General features: G+C 39.4%; 1 protein-coding gene and 1 long non-coding RNA gene across 2 annotated transcripts; one reads left to right on the top strand and one right to left on the bottom strand.

The window, feature by feature from the left end:
- Positions 1-1,539: 1,539 nt before the first annotated feature.
- Positions 1,540-19,644, bottom strand: LOC136824812 (uncharacterized). The gene is made up of 5 exons (XR_010849173.1): positions 19,567-19,644; positions 19,247-19,342; positions 4,020-4,067; positions 2,606-2,658; positions 1,540-1,618 (listed from the first exon to the last, which is right to left on the bottom strand). It is a non-coding gene; the product is annotated as an uncharacterized lncRNA (long non-coding RNA).
- Positions 12,211-18,210, top strand: LOC136824811 (uncharacterized). The gene is made up of 7 exons (XM_067080786.1): positions 12,211-12,537; positions 12,906-13,154; positions 14,357-14,430; positions 15,465-16,134; positions 16,351-16,561; positions 16,833-17,110; positions 17,777-18,210. The coding sequence occupies exons 1-7, from the start codon at positions 12,291-12,293 to the stop codon at positions 17,968-17,970; spliced, it is 1,923 nt and encodes a 640-aa protein (XP_066936887.1). The 5' UTR covers positions 12,211-12,290; the 3' UTR covers positions 17,971-18,210.
- Positions 19,645-19,806: the final 162 nt, after the last annotated feature.

Genomic DNA, 19,806 nt, shown 5'->3' on the forward strand with positions numbered 1-19,806 from the left:
GCAACGAAATTCAAATCCAGCCTCTTAGGAAACATGGAATATCAATTCCCATCAAGTTTCAGTCTGTTATTTATAACCCCATTGACTTAAAATATCCTACCGGGTCTGCGAGAAGGGGGTGTATGTTACAAAAATTTAATCAGATGAAAGAGTTTAAAATGGACTTACCATCAAGATGGGATGCGCACCCGTTCCTCCCACACTATTTTTCTGGTGATCGCATCTACCTGACTATTTCATTTGTTCCCAGAGGGGTCTGAAGAAACAAAATTTCTCTTTTAGAATATCTACCTTGCTACTTTCGACCCTTCCAAATGGTAACCAAATGCCTGGATCTTTCTCTGAAGCTCGGTCACTGTTGGAAACTTTTCTCATCCCATTGGAACGATACGACGTACCTTGCTAATGATAGAATCAATAACGTGGAATTCACATCAGATTCCAGTGGTTTTAAAGGCAATGTATTCACTAAATCATCTGATGTTTTAAAAAACCACCATGGTTGGCAAGAGGTGAGTAAATTATACAGCATTAATCTCATTTTCTTTTGTTTTTGATTCTATTTAAAGATTGGAAAATACTTGGGATCTTTGTATCCCTTTGCTGAGAAATTGTCCTATCCCCATCCACTCAGTTTCAAACAACTCGTGACATATTGATGGCACCCATTCTTTTGAACCAATGAATAGAATATGTGCTAGTTCTCTTCAAAAAAGAGTGTATACATCTCTACGGACACCAGTTCCTTTTTTTGCTGGCGCCAACAGATGAAGATGGCAGTCTGAGCTTCGCTGAAACCTAAACCACGCTTTGCTAGCCAGCACCTTAGCATTTTCATGATCTTAAAGTCAATAATATGTTTGGTACTGGCTAATTTGAAAATTGTACTTTTGGGCTACATTAGTTTGAATTAGAAAATTTTCGGTCGTCGTAAAGTTTTACGAACATCCCAACTCGAAACTAGCAACTCCCCAACTCCCCAACTCACCAACTAGAACATTACCTAGACTCTATTCGTCCTAGGGGGGACTGTTTCTGTTCGGAGGTCAGATTACTGGTAATAGCTCTTGAAATAATATAGCTTTTTCCATGAAATTTTCTGTAAATTCCTAACTTTTATTTAGCTTAAAAAAAATTTCACACCTAAAAATTTTCACACATTGAGCATGATTATATTTCTGACAGTAAGGTGTCACAACAATTGACACTTTTCCAATGCAAATTTATTTTATATGTCAAATATATCATTTAAACTGTAATTTATCGAATATTTAGGATAAATAAGCATTTTAGACTCGGCAACTTTATTCTAAAGCCTTTGTTAGAATACAATAGCTATTCAAAGAACAAAGGAAATTTTCGGTTTTTGCTCACTTTGAGCATAATGAGTGACGTCGTCAAAAAGAATTTTTGTCAAAAGTTGCCTTATGTGACAAGGATCTTGTGTGCTTTCATCCAAAAAGACCCACTAACCGCGCTTAAAAGCCTAGGTTGAATATGGTTAAGGGAAAGAACTTGATGATATTTACAATACCTGAATTTTCCTTTTTGTGTTTGAACGATGAATGAGAAGCCAAGGATACCGCAATCCTCTTCGTAAGAACCACCAACATAATATCTGAAAAGTTAGCTAAACATGATTAACATACACCTACCAAACATCTTGTGAATAAAAAGAAGGTGTTGTGACTAGTGTTGGTTGCGCTTATCTCTCACTAAAAAACAAGTCTAGGTGGTATAAGTCGACAGTCTAAAGTCAATGCAATCATTGAGTATAAAGCCCCGAAAGGGCTAGAGAGGAATCTCTAACCTTTCACAAACAAGAAAATTTGTGCCACATTTAGAAATGGTGAATTGAATCTAGCCATTTCTTTGTTTTCGGGCAACATATTTTTCAAAATCTAGTGATAAATTTTTCAAAATCTAGCGTTCGTGTGAAAACCACGCGAGTCACGTGATTTAGATGGGAAGTAAGTGGCTTTATTTTCCGTCCAAAAGGTTCAGAAATAGCCCCTTTGGGGTCTCAATGAATGCGCGTGCTTTTGATGTCAATTCATATTCAGATATTTTTTGTAACTTTTTCCAACCCTATTCAAGCATGAATTTAAAACTGCCAACTTCCATTGATCTTTTGGTCGTCTTTTACGTCGAATGAACAACAAAGCAGAAAGGCGGCTGTCTACGTCGGGGGGGGGGGGAGGGGTGTAGTGCACTGAAGGGTCTTCTTTTAACTGGATACGCTGTAAGGCTAAGGGTGTGTTTTGGGACTGCTGAATTGCAAGTCTGACAGTAAAAATCTGATGTATCTTTCGACTCGCATTCATTTTGATTTGTTTTACAACATTCTGCCAGTATGTCAGGTTCATTTTTTGGGGGGGGGGGGGGGGGGCTTAAGCAAACTAAGATATGCACCCAAACTAAACTGTACGGGCGAGAAACGTTCGGTAAAATGCCTGTAAGGGTAATTTTTCACTGCTCAAGAGCTGCACTGTAAGTTTCCGATTTTGAAAGCCAATTTTTTGTCGGCACATGCCGTCGTTTGGAAATCGAGTCCCCCCCCGAGTTCTACGTTAGAGATTGAAAATAACAGACAAGATATACATACCCTAGTTGCTCTCTCGTCGTCAAGTAATCGAACACTTGTTCTGACATCATATCCTGCAAAGTGAAGTGAATGTTTGAAATCATTTCTATAAAAACGAGAGAGACAAATTTTGATTAAATTTGAATTATCTACCTACTCTTAGGTGCCAAATAAACGGGGGGGGGGTGGAAAATGGACTTTAAAAAAACCCTAAAAAGGGTCAAAATAGACTAAATTTAGGCTTTTTAAAGTAAAACAAGGAACTTTCCTCTTGGTATCTGGTAATTTTTTTTAAAAATCAATAAACGGGGGGGGGGGTCCTAATAAGGTCCGGGGGTGTTGGAAAAAATCGAAAAATTAACAAGCGGGGGGGGGGGGGCGTTTATTTGGCACCTAAGAGTATAAGCTTTTTTTCCTTTTTCAGTGGCCCTTGCGGGAGACAGTGGCCAAACAGTTGCTGATCTGCCTAAAAGCTCAGTCGTTATTTCCATAGTAAGCTATTTAAAATATTATTTATCGTCAGGGATATGGCAGAACTATCATATAGCTTTAACAAAATTCCCGACTTATGAAATGTTAAATTCTTTATAAACGTAAAAACACGTAAAATGGGGGTATTTAAATCATAATCAAAATAAGTCATGAAGAAAAACAAAAAAAGAAAACTGGCCAGAAAAGATGGTTTAAATTCCAAGTTTAAAAAATACCAACTCCATTCAATTTTTTATGAAAATCAAGAGATTTCTTTGAACTAAGCAGTTTAAAATGGGGAACAGGTTTATTTTGAGAAAGCTATTTCCTAGACCTATGAAAGTAGTAATACAATACAAACTTAACTTTCAGCAAAAGTGCATTGCCTTTATAAATGAAATCAATACCTTATTGATTGATCAAAACGGATTAATTAATAGAGTAATGGTGATCATAATGTCCTTATTATGACAGTCATGTGTTAAGAGTATTGCATTATTATGATAATCACATGTTAAGAGCATTTCACTGATAACTAGGCTGGGTACGTTTACACATCCCTCAGATTTGGCATATCATGCAAGGAAGAGTTTTGTTAGTTCTTCTTTAGTTTTGCGAAAGTTTTCGTACACAAAATCATTCCCCCTAAATTCCATGCCAGAGATCTTTCAAGTCACTTTACACATGGAACATCAAAGACAACATTCGTAACACGGAAGCCCATTTGTGCTATTAAAACTGACCTTCTTTATTTTAACGACAAGACAAAAAAGTTGACGATGAACTTGAAAAGAAAAATTGCTACATTTGGTCGTCAAAAAAATGACGACGGAACTCCAAATATTCAATAAATACAGTCGAGTCTCTAACTCGAACACGCACGGGGGACGCCAATTTGTTCGAGTTAAAGGAGATTTTGAGTATATCGGTATCGTTTTTGAAGGTTACGAAAATGATAACTTACGGATAATATTTGACACAAAGTTCGGTGACGCATGGTGATTGGCCCCATCTGAAAATAAATAGGAACCATTAAACAAAATCTATGAAACTGATACAGAAACTAGCCTTTACGTTTTGACAGCTTTCAAAAACATACAACCATTTCAGAAGGGACGTTACCTTATGTCAAACTATTTTTAACTGTACCCGGGGTGGTACTAAAGCAAAGAATATGTACGTGCCGACGGTCGTTTTTTTTTTTAATAATGATATAATAACGTGTGTTTCAAGTGGCGTGCTCCAAAAAATTCAAAAGCTTTTAGGCAGCTGGAGAATTGTTTCCACGAAGGGCCACTATGAACAGAACAAGAGTGAATACCGAAACTGAAACTAGAACGACAGGGCATAAAGAATGAATCGAAAAAAAATTTAAAAAGATATATTTATATATATAATTATTGGAAAAAAATATAACCTTTCCAACAAGAAAAGTTAAAATAGTCTCTAAGGGTCAGGATCTTCCCTTTTGAAAAAGGTACCAAATTATGAAAAAGCAAAAAATCACTCTAAATGTTTGCAAAACTTTTGATAAATTGCCCAAAGGTCATTTTTAATTCGCGGATTTCGGGTAGCTTATTCGTCAAAATTTAGTTTCTATTGAAAAAGGATCGGTTTACAGAAGTCTGGTCAATGAGAATTCCGTCAAATTACCGACAGAATGATATCTTAGAATTTAAGGGGAAATTGATATAAACTCATCAGAAAAGGTTGAACTTTCAACTATCAGAAGCAGTGGATAAAAGAACAAATGAAATGATCAGGCCGGGTTTATTGTACTAAATGTTCTATGGAAAAATTAAAACAATCAGAATTAAACCTTGACGGTACCATATAAAGGCATTGAGATCTTTTTGTTTGTTAAAAAAATCAGATGAATACACAAATTGATTAAGCAAGCGACTAGCTAAATATTTCCGGTCTCAACATAGAGGTATTGAAGATTTAAGCTGATTAGTCTTTCTATTCAAAATATCCAACTTTGACGGAAGTTTAAGAAGTAGGGAATACCAAATGGACGTCGAGGGATTATAAAATATGATAAAAAGTACCCAAAGACGTTCTATTGACGTTCATTTAATGGCGTTATAATGAACTAAAAATATGCCTATATGCATGGTCTGACGAGTATTGAGTGCAGAACAATGGCAAAATGAATAATTACCTATATTTAGAAAAAAGTTCCCTTACGGACTTGCGTAATTGGTATAAATTTTTACGAGCGCTCGAAAATTTTCACTTAACAAGAAACATAGAAGAAGCAAGCAAGTTGGTGACTTAACTCAGAGTAAATAATTTTGCTGCTTGGGAGCATCAATTCAAAATGATGAGAGGGTTTTTATTGATCCTTTTCCTTGTGAGTTTGCAGCAGATATCCATCTTTGGTAAGTAAGTTAGCCGACAAACCTGGCGATGAAAACCCGTTTGTTTTTTTAGCGTAATGACTTCACGTCAAACGAAAACGAAAGTCTATAAAACTTCATCGAGATTGTTAAAAGTGCGACTCGAAATTCCATTTTATAAGCGTCGAAAAGACTTACTTTATAGCAATGTTTTATTTTACAATTGACACCATGCTAGCCCAGAAAAAAGTACATCCTATCCTAGACTAAGTCTATTTCTATTTATCTACAATTCTTATACTTGTTAATTAGCGAAAGTATAGCGATAGGATTTCGCGGTGGTTGTCGGTGTGGAAAAAACCCGGAGGGGTCACTCGATTTCGAAACAACGGTATGTGCCGCACAAAATTTGCTTTTCAAAATTGTACCCTTACAGTGCAGTTCAATATGGCTGAAAAGCTACCCTTTCAATGCATTTTCTCTTGATTTACCCAAACCTTATAGTGCACTATACTTCTCAGCTGTAAATCTGCGTAGTAGAAGAAGCTTGGGAAATTTTATGTTTCAAATAAAAACTGAGAAAATTATTCTTGTCAGCTGTAGTTATCAAACAATAAAAAACTTTTTCAAACAAACGAGAAGTAAAAGCCTTTCTTTTTAAAAATTATTTTGAAATTGTTTTAAAATTTGACCCTTGCAGTGCAATCTCACAAAAACACACCCTTGATCGGGTGAAACAAGGCATGTCCCAAAAATATTTTGCGTGACGCACACCGCTTCCCATTATTCATTAACTTTCATATACAGCTCAAAAGAATCGTATCATTATCAACGAGAGGATTCCAAAAAGTGCTGGGTCAAAAATTTACATCAAGCCAATCTCAAGATATCGGCCAAAAACTGATTTTGACGTTATAAAATACATAAAAAAAACACGTCAAAAAGAAAATATTAATCAAAGCTACAATCAAAGCTAAATTTTGACTGGAGATGTAAATTAACGTTTCTAAAAATTTCATGAAAAAACATCTGAAAATTAATGATGACGTCAGCAATTTTTGACGTATTTTAATTTTTCCTGACAGCAAATGACGTCATTCAAATTTTCTGAAAATTTTTAAACAAATATTTCAGAATCATTAATTTACAACTCCAGTCAAAATTTGGTGTTGATTGCATTAATAAAATTGAAGTTATCGCTGTTTTTGAATAATGACGTCATTTGAATCTTACTTATGACGTGTTTTTTCGATGTTTTTTATAACGTCAAAATCAATTTTTGACCGATATCTGGAGATTGGCTTAATGCAAATTTTTGACCCAGCACTTTTCGAAATCCTCTCGTTGATATGATTCTTTTGAGCTATATATGAACGTTAAGGAATCATTGGAAGCGGTGGGCGTCACGCAAAATATATTTGGGACATGCCTTGTTTCACCCGAGTGCCTTACAGTGCATTTTGGGAGGCTGACAAACCCCGCCATTAAGCGCGGCACACGACGTAGGCCAGATCATATGAGTGCCCCCCCCCCCCGGGGGGAAACTTAGAAAACGAAGGCAGTTGGAAACTTCTAGAACATTCTTGAAGATTGTGAAGTATGGACTCACTCGCTAGGCTAAGATAAAATTTAATGATTCCAGCCCACAAGTGCTGCACAGAAGCCAAGGTCGACTACCACTATACCACGGCACCTTTATGCTCGTCTATTTTAATGACATATTTCAGCATGCTGTCAGAATTGCTTTGGTTGTTTGTATTTTTATCATAGTTTTGGTGTTTTAAGAGTATTAAAGAGGTTTATATTTCTTTTAGCATATACTATTTTATGGTTGTGTAGTTAGTAAATTAGTCTGCTAAAGTGCATGCCACGCGTGTCCAGCGTGCTATGCGTGCCAGCGTGCCATGGGTGCAAGCGTACCCTCGCGCTTTGGCGTGCCAAAGTGCCAAAAAAGTTATGCTTTTGCTTTCACTTTAGCTTCTCTCAAACAACCCTAGCACCTTCGCAATCATCATTTGAAAACTGCCCTGGCTTTTTTTATAAATATTCTAGCCATGGATGTAATAAGTAACTTTAATTAAATTTTTTTACTCAATCCAGTAACAACCGCTGCTCCAGTAACAACGGCTGCTCCAGTAACAACGGCCGCTCCAGTAACAACCGCCGCCCCAATAACTACCGCCGCTCCAGTAACAACAGCTGCTCCAGTAATAACGGCCGCTCGAGTAACAACTGCTGCTCCAGTAACAACCGCCGGTCCAGTAACGACTGCTGCTTCAGTAACAACGGCCGGCCACAACGCTGCTCCAGTAACAACCGCCGGTCCAGTAACAACCGCTGCTCCAGTAACAACTGCTGCTCCAGTAACAACCGCCGGTCCAGTAACAACTGCTGCTCCAGTAACAACGGCCGGTCCAGTAACAACTGCTGCTCCAGTAACAACCGCCGGTCCAGTAACAACCGCTGCTCCAGTAACAACTGCTGCTCCAGTAACAACCGCCAGTCCAGTAACAACTGCTGCTCCAGTAAAAACGACCGGTCCAGTAACAACTGCTGCTCCAGTAACAACCGCCGGTCCAGTAACAACCGCTGCTCCAGTAACAACTGCTCCAAGCCGTCAGCCGGTAACAACTGCTGCTCCAGTAACAACTGCTGCTCCATAACAAACGCCTAACAACAGTAACAACTGCTGCTCCAGTAACAACCGCCGGTCCAGTAACAACTGCTGCTCCAGTAACAACGGCCGGTCCAGTAACAACTGCTGCTCCAGTAACAACCGCCGGTCCAGTAACAACCGCTGCTCCAGTAACAACTGCTGCTCCAGTACAAACTCCGTACAACTGCTGCTCCAGTAAACAAGCCACGTCCAGTAACAACTGCTCCCAAACAACGCCGGTCCAGTAAACGCGCTCCAGTAACACGCCGGTCCAGTAAACAACTGCTGCTTCTCCAGTAAACAAACCGGCCGGTCCAGTAACAACCGCTGCTCCAGTAACAACTGCTGCTCCAGTAACAACCGCCGCTGCCAGTAAAAAACTGCTCCAGTAAAACCGCCGCCAACAAACTGCTGCTCCAGTAAAAACCAAACCGCTGCTCAGAAACAACGCTCTCCAGTAACAACCGCCGGTCCCAGTAAAGTAACAAACTGCTGTCCATAACAAAGTAACAACCAGTAACAACCGCCGGTCCATAACACCGCTCCAGTAACAACTGCTGCCCATAAACCGCCGGTCAGTAACAACGCTGCTCCAGTAACAACGTGCTCATCAAAACAACCGCCGCTCCAGTACAACTGCCGGTCCAGTAACAATGCTGCTCCCTTAAACAACCGTCCATAACAACTGCCCCAGTAACAACGGTCGGTCAGTAACCTGCTGCTCCAGTAACAACAACCGCCGGTCCAGTAACAACCGCTGCTCCAGTAACAACGGCCGGTCCAGTAACAACTGCTGCTCCCTTAACAACCGCCGGTCCAGTAACAACTGCTGCTCCAGTAACAACCGCCGGTCCAGTAACAACGGTCGGTCCAGTAACAATCAGTAACCGCCGGTCCAGAACAACCGCTGCTGCTCCAGTAACACGCCGGTAGTAACAACTGCTGTCCAGTAACACGGCTGGTCCAGTAACAACTGCTGCTACAACCGCCGGTCCAGTGTAACAACCGCTGTCCAGAACAACTGCTGCTCCAGTAACAACCGCCCAGTACAACTGCTGCTTTCCAGTAACAACGGCTCCAGTAACAACTGCTGCTTCCCTTAACAAACCGCCGCTGCTGCTCCAGTAACAACGCCGGTCAGCAACTGCCCAGTAACAACGGCCGTCCATAACAACTGCTGCTCCAGTAACAAACTGCCGGGTCCAGTAACAACCCGCTGCTCCAGTAACAACGGCCTCAGTAACAACTGCTGCCTCCAGAAACAACCGCCGGTCCAGTAACAACGCCGGTCCAGTAACAACCGCTCCAGTTACACCGCCGGTCCAGTAACAACTGCTGCTCCAGTAACACAACTTGCTCCAGTCTCCAGTAACAACCGCTGCTCCAGTAACAACTGTCCCAGTAACACCCGTAAAACAACTGGCTCCAGTAACAACGCCGGTCCTGTAACAACTGCTGCTCCAGCCGGTCAACCAACAGTAACAACGCCGGTCCCAGTAACAAACTGCTGCTCCAGTAACAACGGCCGTAACAAAGGCCGGTCCAGTAACAACTGCTGCTCCAGTAACAACCGCCGGTCCAGTAACAACTGCTGCTCCAGTAACAACTGCTGCTCCAGTAACAACGCCCGTCCAGTAACAACTGCTGGTGCTCCAGTAACAACGGTCCAGGTCCAGTAACAACTGCTCTGTAACTGCGCTCCAGTAAACAACCGCCGGTCCAGTAACAACTGCTGCTCCAGTAACAACGGCCGGTCCAGTAACAACTGCTGCTCCAGTAACAACGGCCGGTCCAGTAACAACCGCTGCTCCAGTAACAACAACAACTGCTGCTCCAGTAACAAACGCGGTCCAGTAACAACGCTGCCCCAGTAACAACTGCTGCTCCAGTAAAACCGCGGTCAGTAACAACCTGCTCTCCAGTAACAACTGCTGCTCGTAACAACCGCCGGTCCAGTACAACTGCTGCTCAAACTCCTGCTCCAGTAACAACCGCCGGTCCAGTAACAACCGCTGCTCCAGTAACAACTGCTGCTCCATTAACAACCGCCGTCCACAACTGCGCTCCAGTAACAACGGCCGGTCCAGTAACAACTGCTGCTAACAACTGCTGCCAGTAACCCGCTAACAACCGCCGGTCCAGTAACAACTGCTGCTCCCAGTAACAACCTGCTCCAGTACAACGCCGGTCCAGTAACAACTGCTGCTCCAGTAACAAACCAGCCCCAGTAACAACGTCCAGTAACAACAACTGCTCCCAGTAACAACCGCCGGTCCAGCTAACAACCTGCTGCTGCTCCAGTAACAACGCGCCGTAACAACCGTCCAGTAACAAACTGCTTGCTCCAACTAACAACCGCAGTCCAGTAACAACTGCTGCTCCAGTAACAACCGCCGGTCCAGTAAACAACGGTCGTCCAGTAACAACTGTAACTCCAGTAACACCGCTGCTCCAGTAACAACCGCTGCTCCAGTAACAACTGCTGCTCCAGTAACAACCGCCGGTCCAGTAACAACTGCTGCTCCAGTAACAACGGCTGGTCCAGTAACAACTGCTGTCCAGAACAACCGGGTCCAGTAACAACGCTGCTCCAGTAACAACTGCTGCTCCAGTAACAACCGCCCAGTCCGTAAACAACTCTGCTGCTCCAGTAACACGCCGGTCCAGTAACAACTGCTGCCCCCTCCATAACAAACGCCGGTCAGAAAAAACTGCTGCTCCAGTAACAACCGCCGGTCCAGTAAACAAACGCTGCCCAACGGCCGCTCCAGTACAACTGCTGCTCTAACACCGCCGGTCCAGTAACAACTGCTGCTCCAGTAACAACCGCCGGTCCAGTAACAACCGCTGCTCCAGTAACAACGGCCGGTCCAGTAACAACTGCTGCTCCAGTAAAACTGCGGTCCAAACAACCGCTGCTCCAGTAACAACGGCCGGTCCAGTAACAACTGCTGCTCCCTTAACAACCCGGTCCAAGTAACAACGCGCTCCAGTAACAACCGCCGGTCCAGTAAACAAACTGCTGCTCCAAGTAACAACAACTGCTGCTCCAGTAACAACCTCCAGTGCTCCAGTAACAAAAACAACTGCTGCTCCAGTACAACACTGCCGGGCCGCTCCAGTAACAAACTTCCAGTAACACGCTGCTCCAGTAACAACGGCCGCTCCAGTAACAACTGCTGCTCCAGTACAACCCAGTAACAACGCTCCAGTAACAACGGCCGCTCCAGTAACAACAGCCGCTCCAGTAACAACCGCTGCTTCAGTAACAACCACCGCTCCAATAACAACCGCCGCTCCAGTAACAACGGCCGCTCCAGTAACAACGGCCGCTCCAGTAACAACGGCGCTCCAGTCCAAAAAACACCGCCTCAAATAACAACAGCCGCTCCAGTAACAACGGCTGCTCCAGTAACAACGGCTGCTCCAGTGACAACTGCTTCTCCAGTAACAACTGCCGCTCCACCAACAACTACTGCCTATTCACCATTAAGTAAGTTCGTACCTATACTTTTAAAAAGTGTTTTTCAGGGATGTAAATTTTTTTTGCAAAAATCTGATTCAGGTATATTTTACCTACGATGATAGATACTCTACTTTCTTGCAAAAAAATCGAAAAAACTAACGATGCAATTTTTCACAAAGTCCAAAAACCCATTTTTAGCCGTTTTATGGCCAAATTTAACCAAAACTTTTTGTTTTTTTCGAAAATCGGACTACGTTACATTCGAGGGTTTATAGTCATGCAGCTACGTGCCATCCAAAAATCGGAAAATTTGAATGAGCAAATCTTGAGAAAAGCTCATAACTAAAGCACAAACCCACGAACGAACATGGGTCAATTTATAGGACCTCCACTGGGAGGTCCAGTCACTTTTTATGGACCTTCCAAACTCATTCCTTTTTCATCACTTCCAGCTACACCAGATGGTAACCTCAATAACTTTTGATAGAATTTGAATTAAGTAGCGATTTTGTGCTCGTTGAAAAGACAACTAGGAGTGGAATATTGTTATAAAAGTAAAAACTCATCAACACTACTCCAAGTAAATAATTCTAAAAAGGAAGCAAAGAATTTTAGTTTGAGGAATAAATATTAAGATTTAATGAGATAAATATTAAATGATAGCCCTTTCCCCATTATGTTTAAGCGTTCAATTGGGGTGAATGGTCTACATGGAGTTCATGTTCTGGAATTACAAAGACAAGACAGCGTCATTGCTATATTGATACATCGATGACAATAACAACTACTACAACACGACAAACGACCACAACAACAACACCAAAGTCGACGACGACCGCTCCAACAACAACAACAACTGCCACTCCAACAACAACCACCGCTTCCACAACGGCTAGTCCTACTACCACTGCTGGCTCAACAACAACAGGCCCTACACGACAATCGACCACAACATCGGTTCATCCAGCTAATTATCTTTGTCAAGGTTTTTCTCAGGACTCATCTATTAATGGATGCAGTAAGTTAATACCCAATCAATCTTCAGTATTTTAAGGAACTTTACACACGATTTATAAGAATTTACCAATAAAGTGTCTTTTTTAAGTATAGGTGAAAGGATACGGTCGTTGAAAACTTTAATTACTTAGTCAGCTCGATTATAATTTTGACAAAAATTCGTATATGTGGTATGGTACGTTTACCTATGGTTTAATTTTCAATAAAACATTTGAAAGTTTTGTCGATTGTTTATTTTACAACTTTTATGATTTTTGACCGTGACGTCAATCTCTGCTCCGAAATTCCTTTTTGCCAGGTCTTAGCAAAGAACGCCTTTAACTTATTTCTAAATATTTTGAGGTTGACATTGACACTTTCTTTTTACAGCTAATAACATCAGATTTACAGACTGTGTCGTTAACCTTGGATTTGTCCTCGATGAATCTGGTTCTATAAGCTACGAAGAATTTGAAAACATGGTCATTTTTGTGAAAACGTTTGCTCAACTTTTCAAAACATCAAACATTTCACTTATAACATATAATAGTGATTCCAAGTTGCATTTTGGTTTTAACGATTTTGCTTCATTGGAACGAGCTGAGCTGTTGGAATATCTTTCCAACGTGTCTAGAAGAGGTGAGAAAGGTTATTAATTTTTCGAAAAGTTATCACCCTGGACATTCTTATTCATGTCCCCCCGCTTATTGATTTTTGGGAAAATGTTTGTGAAAGTTCCCGTTTGTGCCCTAATTCTGCGGTACGAGATTGAGTTTTAACAAGCTCCTAATTAATTTGGTTGGTCGTTAACCAGTAATAAAACAATTTTGTTACTTTTTCTAAAGAACGCGTCGCTTTCATTATTTCAAATGACCAATCATTAAAGTATCTTATAAAAACTACATCTCATCTGAATTCTGCTTTATTAGCCTCCTGCTTTTCGAAAGTTTTCCACCCAGGACATTTCTAACCCCCCCCCCCCCCGCTTAGTGGAAGCTCTCTAATTAATAGCTCTCTATATAATTCTACTATTCGATAAGCTCCCGTTTTCGATCAAATTGAAAGTCACCGTCAAATTTCCTTAAGAAACTCTCATAAACTACGCTCTACTATTCGACATTCTATTATTCGATAAGCTCCCGTTTTCGATGAAAATTTGAAGTCCCTTGAAGGTTTTTCGCTCTCTTATTCGATTTCTAGCGTGTAAAAGGGCCTTTAGGACGGAGTTCGAAATTCAAATTTTCGATTTTTTTGCGTTTGAATTAATTCGAAATTCGATTCCTCAAAACTTTTCAAAACAGGCAAATATCGAAAGTTTTCTTCCGAAGAACTTAGGTTTTCAGCAAGAACTTAGACATTTGTCCTGATTCGCGTTCAAACCAATTGAGTCTCGCTTATATTTTTCTTTCTCAGCTCTATAATTTGATATTCACCTTGTGTTTATCGGATTAGGGAGACTTCCTACTATTCGATACGCTCCCGCATTCGATGAAAATCCGATACCCCTTGAAAATCGAATTAGAGAGCGTCAACTGTATTTATCTTATCTCGGAATCGCTCGACAGAGGGTTCCAAACGGCAGAGTTGAGTTTTGGCAAGGGTTAAGTAGCCAAAAAAATACACCAAGCGAATTCCACGAAAACACAATGTTGACGTTCATGTTTTGAACCAACCAACCAACCAACCAACCAACCAACCAACCAACCAACCAACCAACCAACCAACCAACCAACCAACCAACCAACCAACCAACCAACCAACCAACCAACCAACCAACCAACCAACCAACCAACCAACCAACCAATTTAAAACAAACTATATTTTCTTATTTTGTAAAACAGGAGGAGGTACACACACCTATCGTGCATTGGAAATGGCAAGAACAAGAATGTTTACTCCAAATTCTGATAATAATGTACGTTCAATTTAAAATGTTTTTTTCTGATTATCAAATATCGAGTCACGTAGAATGAAGGATATCTTTTGTAAAGATTTCAGCACCCGGGATGTTTCATAAAAAGTGTTCCCAAGTTTAATTGGCTCTTGGAAAAACAACATCTGCTCTTTGTTTGAATTTGGTCCTGCATTCTTTACAAAGGGGACATCCATAGTATCCTGGAAAAGCAAATGCAACTTTTTTCTAATTTATTGCTCCTCGATTTTCGGAACAGACATTTCATACTCCTTCCTAGATTTTTTACGAAATTCCCTCTCCTGAAAATAAAGAACAGATATTATGAAAAATTCCACCACTACCTGCGCTCATGTGCATCATTTTTTGCAAGATCAAGCAACTTCATTGTTTTATGACGCCTGTTATTTTGTTCTATTTTAAGTATGAATCTGGTGTATATTCATTTATTATATGAATTTCAGAATTTTTAGCCAACTTGGTTTCGCAAAGATAACTCGGGTTTTGTTAACTTGGCCTTTTGTAATTCGGGTGTTCTGGCCCCCAAACATGTTCGTTTTTTGAAATGTTCGTTATTTTTATGGCTATACACGTTTTCTTTCTAAGAACGTTCCCAGGGCGTAATTTGAGTAGAATTTCCAGGGGGTCTAAATGAGTGTTTGCAAATTTTACCATTTTCCAAAGAGTATCCATCCAGGAAACGTTCTTTGGCTTGATAGGTTTCGTCCACTCCCGTGTATGGTAATTTAATGGAATGTCCCAAAATTAATGATGAAAATTGGCCAACAAATTAAGAATCATAATAAAATTCGGGAGTAGATTCTAACAATACTATTTTGAGAGCATTTTTAACTGTAGATTTACCAATCAGGTGCCAGTAAGGCTGAATACTTTTACAAAAATGCAACTATATGCTTCAGATATGTATTACATGTTAAATTTAGGTTGAATATCCATGAAGAGGTGAAACATCATTCTTATGTAAAAAAATTTGCATCAAATGTAATATCTAGTGTTTCTTTATTTCTATTCTAAAGGTACTAATTGTAATGACGGACGGGGTTAGTGTCAACAGACATTTATTGATCAACGAGTCAAATGCTTTACATCAAAACGGTGTAGATGTCATCCCAATCGGGATTGGTTCACATGTGAATAATACAGAATTGAACATCATGGCAACGAATCCTTCGCATATGTTCAATGCCAATAACACAATTGATTTGAAAGGAATTGTATTATCTGTTGCACAGACCATTAAAAGTACGACGACAACAACTACAACAACAACAACAACAACCGTTGCACCTCCAGAGGTTGTAGATTTACAATGCAATCCAGATGGATTTAAAGCTGGATTCCTTTTGACCAACTTCGAAGACAGTTATTACAATGTCACAAAAATCCACTTCGGTGATAGTTCATGTATTACAAACGACATCAACGGAAACATTAATATTCAACGACAGACCGTCAATGGAACAGTTTGGGTGGACTCGAATTTCAATGACTGTGGATTCCGAAGCTACGAAGACGGGTTTAAAATGGTACATGAGCAAACTGTTCGCATCCGAAGCAGTTTCTTGCAAAACTCGGCAACATTTCAGAGAGATTTCGACACAACATACATCATGAAATGTGTATTCGATCGTAGACTAAATGAAACATTGAGCATCTTTGTCACTGATAGAGCAAATGAAACAAAGGGTACGTTTCTTTGAAAACTTGAAATCGAGATCTTTCGTTACTTTAGCTTTTTTTATGAAAACCAGTGAATTCTGCTCTGCTGTGCCTATTATTTTTTTTTCTCATCTTCTTGTTCATACTTTTAGGGCAAAACTAAGGTATTTTAGGTTTAATTCCATAGAACATGTACTAAGCACCGAGATAGAAATGTTAAATCTTTCTCATCGATTATTTCAGAGGACGACTCCGTGTACAAGTTAGGCTTCAAAGCAACAGAGGTGACAGAATTTGGTACAGGGAAAGAAGTCGAGGGACTTATTCGTATTGGAGACCGACTCAAAATGGAGATTAATATGGTTAACACTATTCCATCGGTGAAAACATCACCTCAAATTTGCTACGCAACTAAGTTAGATGGAACTGGAAGAAAGGAATTTATTAAAAACAGGTGAGTTTATGAAATTTCACTTTTGGAACATATTGGGCTGTTTTAAAAATTGGCAAAGTAGATAATATCGTTGGAAAATAGTCGATAAAGAAACTTCAGAATGATGTGATTTTGACTGAGACTATTTTCCTTTAAATCTTCATTTAATATCCGTGCTCATTTTTTCAAGAATGATTTTTTGATAGAATATACTTTTTGAAGCTAATTCAAGAGCTGCCACGAATAGAGCGTAACCTTCATTTTTCGCCAAAACCAAACCATTCCAATTTAGATGCTCAGTTGATTTTGGCACAAGAATCCTATCACCAAGCAATGCTATCCACATATTTGAATGGGAGTTGGTTGTAGGTCGATTTTTCGATGATTCTGATGGTATCAAAATCATTTGTGAAGTGTCCATCTGTAACAATGCACCATATGGAGATTTGAATGAAGAGTGTAAAAGATGTGGACAAACAACTAACAAACGTAAACGAAGGAATATCGACGACGAAAAAGAGAAAATTACAAAAGAAACAGCTACCCGTACATTCTATATTATAGACAAAGGTACCTCCAATTTTCTTAATTTTTTTTAGAAACCAAAAAACAGTAGAGTATACTAAAAACATCTCCATGGCAAAATCTCCAAAATTTAAAGCCGAACTGTGTCTAAAAACGGATTGCACTGTGACACCCCTTTGTCACAGACCCGCTGGGGCCCCAGCCCCACTGGAAAATGTGGCGAGAATTTTGTCCCCGGTGGGAAAAATACCCTAGAATTTCACGGAATTTCAACCCACTGAGAAATTGACTTTGATTTTAACCCCATTCGAAATTCATTGTTTAGAAATTGCACTCCAAAACTATCCGGACTGGATTTCTTTACCTTGGAACAATATAATTTTTAACCCCATTGATATTTCATTCGAAATTTTTATCCCCGCTGTAGGAAAAAGTTTCACCGGGGCTTTGAGACAGTGGTGTAGTGTCTTAGAATGAAATGGAATCCACCTACTAATTTATCTTCTTAAAAAATTCTGCAGATGTCCATTTGAGTCTTTTTTTTCAAAATCTGCTGAACTAAACCTTTACACCAGTCCTTAAATATAGGGATTTTATAATGATGCTTTAACAAGACAAAATCAACCCATCGTATGGTTATCATTTTCGAAATAAAAAACACTGTTTCTATATTCCCTCTCTATCTCCCCTTTTTATATCCTATTGTTATAGACACTCCGCCACCAACATCGGCACCAGGCACTGGTTTCGCCGAAAAGCCTGAAGGTATTACGGTCATCATTTTATCGGCCTTGTTAATACTGCTTTGTGTTGTTTTGGTCAAAAAAATGTTCTTTGGTACCAAGCGACGGAATGAGAAAAACAAAACTGACGTGATTGAGTTGGAACGTGGGACTAATGAGTGATTGTTCTTTGGCAAAAGAAAACTGAAGGCCAGTATCATCAGAGTATGAACAATAAAATGTTATTCAATTTCTACACCATTTTAAGGCGCTTTAATAAAACGTAATTTTTTCGTAAGCACATTTTATAAACAGTCTAATTTATTTCAAATAACCCAGTATAGTTTCTTTGACTTCAGAGTTTTCTATATTTTCCTCGCCTCAGAAAATATGAAGAAAAATCTAAACCGTGCGAAAACTATTACGTAAAAGACGATCCTTTTTAGCTTGAACTTGCTCTAAACAAACTCCTAGAAGTCTGCATTTTCAAAATATTGACGCCTTTTGACAAAGTGAAATTGTACGAAAAGTTTTGAAAATATTATGTAATTTAAAATAGAGGGGGTTTAGGGACGAGTGGAAATTAAGATAAAACTTGTTAGTGTGGTAATTTAGTTTGTATTGTTGTATTTAAATTTATCATTTCAAAAGTTATTTCACTGTTAGGCTTAAATTGAAAATGCACTTTTCTTGTAAGAACCATGAAACTTTTTTCAGACTTGCCTTTTATTATCTCACCAGCCAATTGAACCTTAAATTGCTCGTGTTTCTAGAATGATTTGAGATTCGTGAAAAGGGTTTTATTTACCAAGTTCCTGCAAAGGGTTGCAGACAGTTAAGAGCTGAGAACCCAATATGGGACAAATTTTTATCGGCCACTGGCTACTACAACACTAGCTCCTTGACAGGACCAGTAGGTCATTCTAGCCAAATTCACATTCAAGTCTGGAAGTCTGGAAGCCAGTATAAAAAAAAACTAATGTCTGTATGCCAAAAAGGCGAGCTGTCTTTTTATTTTGGGCCATAACTTTTCAACCAGTTGTCGTATGATAAAAAGTTTGGTAACGTTGGAAAGATATTTAAATGCGCTTATAAATTCCACAAATAACTTTTTCAAAGTTTTACCAAGAAAGTGAAGAAAAACGAGGAAGAGAATGTCTATGCCCGAATGAACTGTCTATATGGGTTATATCAAATGGTCCAAGGGTCGCAGTGCTTCTAAATAGCTACCGGCGGAATCCAGACAAAAATGAGCGTGATGCGTAACGTACCCTTTTCTATGGAACGGCCGTATAGCACTTTTCGATTTTGAGATAGAGCGCCGCTCCCTAAAATCCTTTGAAGTCAATAAAAATAAAATTCTGTAGACTTTATTTACAGCATCTATATTTGGGATTGAAAACATTAAGAAAAACATTTACTGAAATGTGAGGATGCGTACGAAAAAGAATTTATATACCTGATAGTAGTTCTCAATGACGGTATTCGGATCCTTCTTATTGAAACCAAGATGGCGGATGACGGTTCGTCCTTTTGGTAAATTTAGTATTCGTATCTAATAGCAAGTCAAATAATAGAATGGGTAAAATGAGTATAAGAAATTTTATTTTCTCAGATTATCTAACGAAGACAGATTTGAACAAGGTTTTTTTGGTTTCGAATTTCATTGGCTTTCTTTAGCAAGTTTTTGAAACTACTAATCTAGTAATCTCCGTATAGCAATGTCTTTTTCAAATAGATGGCATGTAATCTGAAAAATCACATTTCCCAAATTCTGACCTTTGTCTCGTTGCTGTTTGAATCTTTATTAAACTTTTCTTCTGATTTTGGTAATTTTCTAAACAAAAAGAAAATTGTTAAGATTAAAGACTAGCCACAAAATGATACCAAGTCATGCTTGAAGATTATAAACACGTTACTCTAAAATAAAAAGAGGTAAAGAATCCTCCTTAGATTTTCAGACTGGAAATTAAACTATATTGCATTTTCAATATTTTAACCGAAGCAATTGTTTTCTTT

The sequence above is a fragment of the Clytia hemisphaerica genome, unplaced genomic scaffold (genome assembly GCF_902728285.1).
Source record: "Clytia hemisphaerica strain Z4C2 unplaced genomic scaffold, Clytia hemisphaerica genome assembly, whole genome shotgun sequence".
NCBI lineage: Eukaryota > Metazoa > Cnidaria > Hydrozoa > Leptothecata > Clytiidae > Clytia > Clytia hemisphaerica.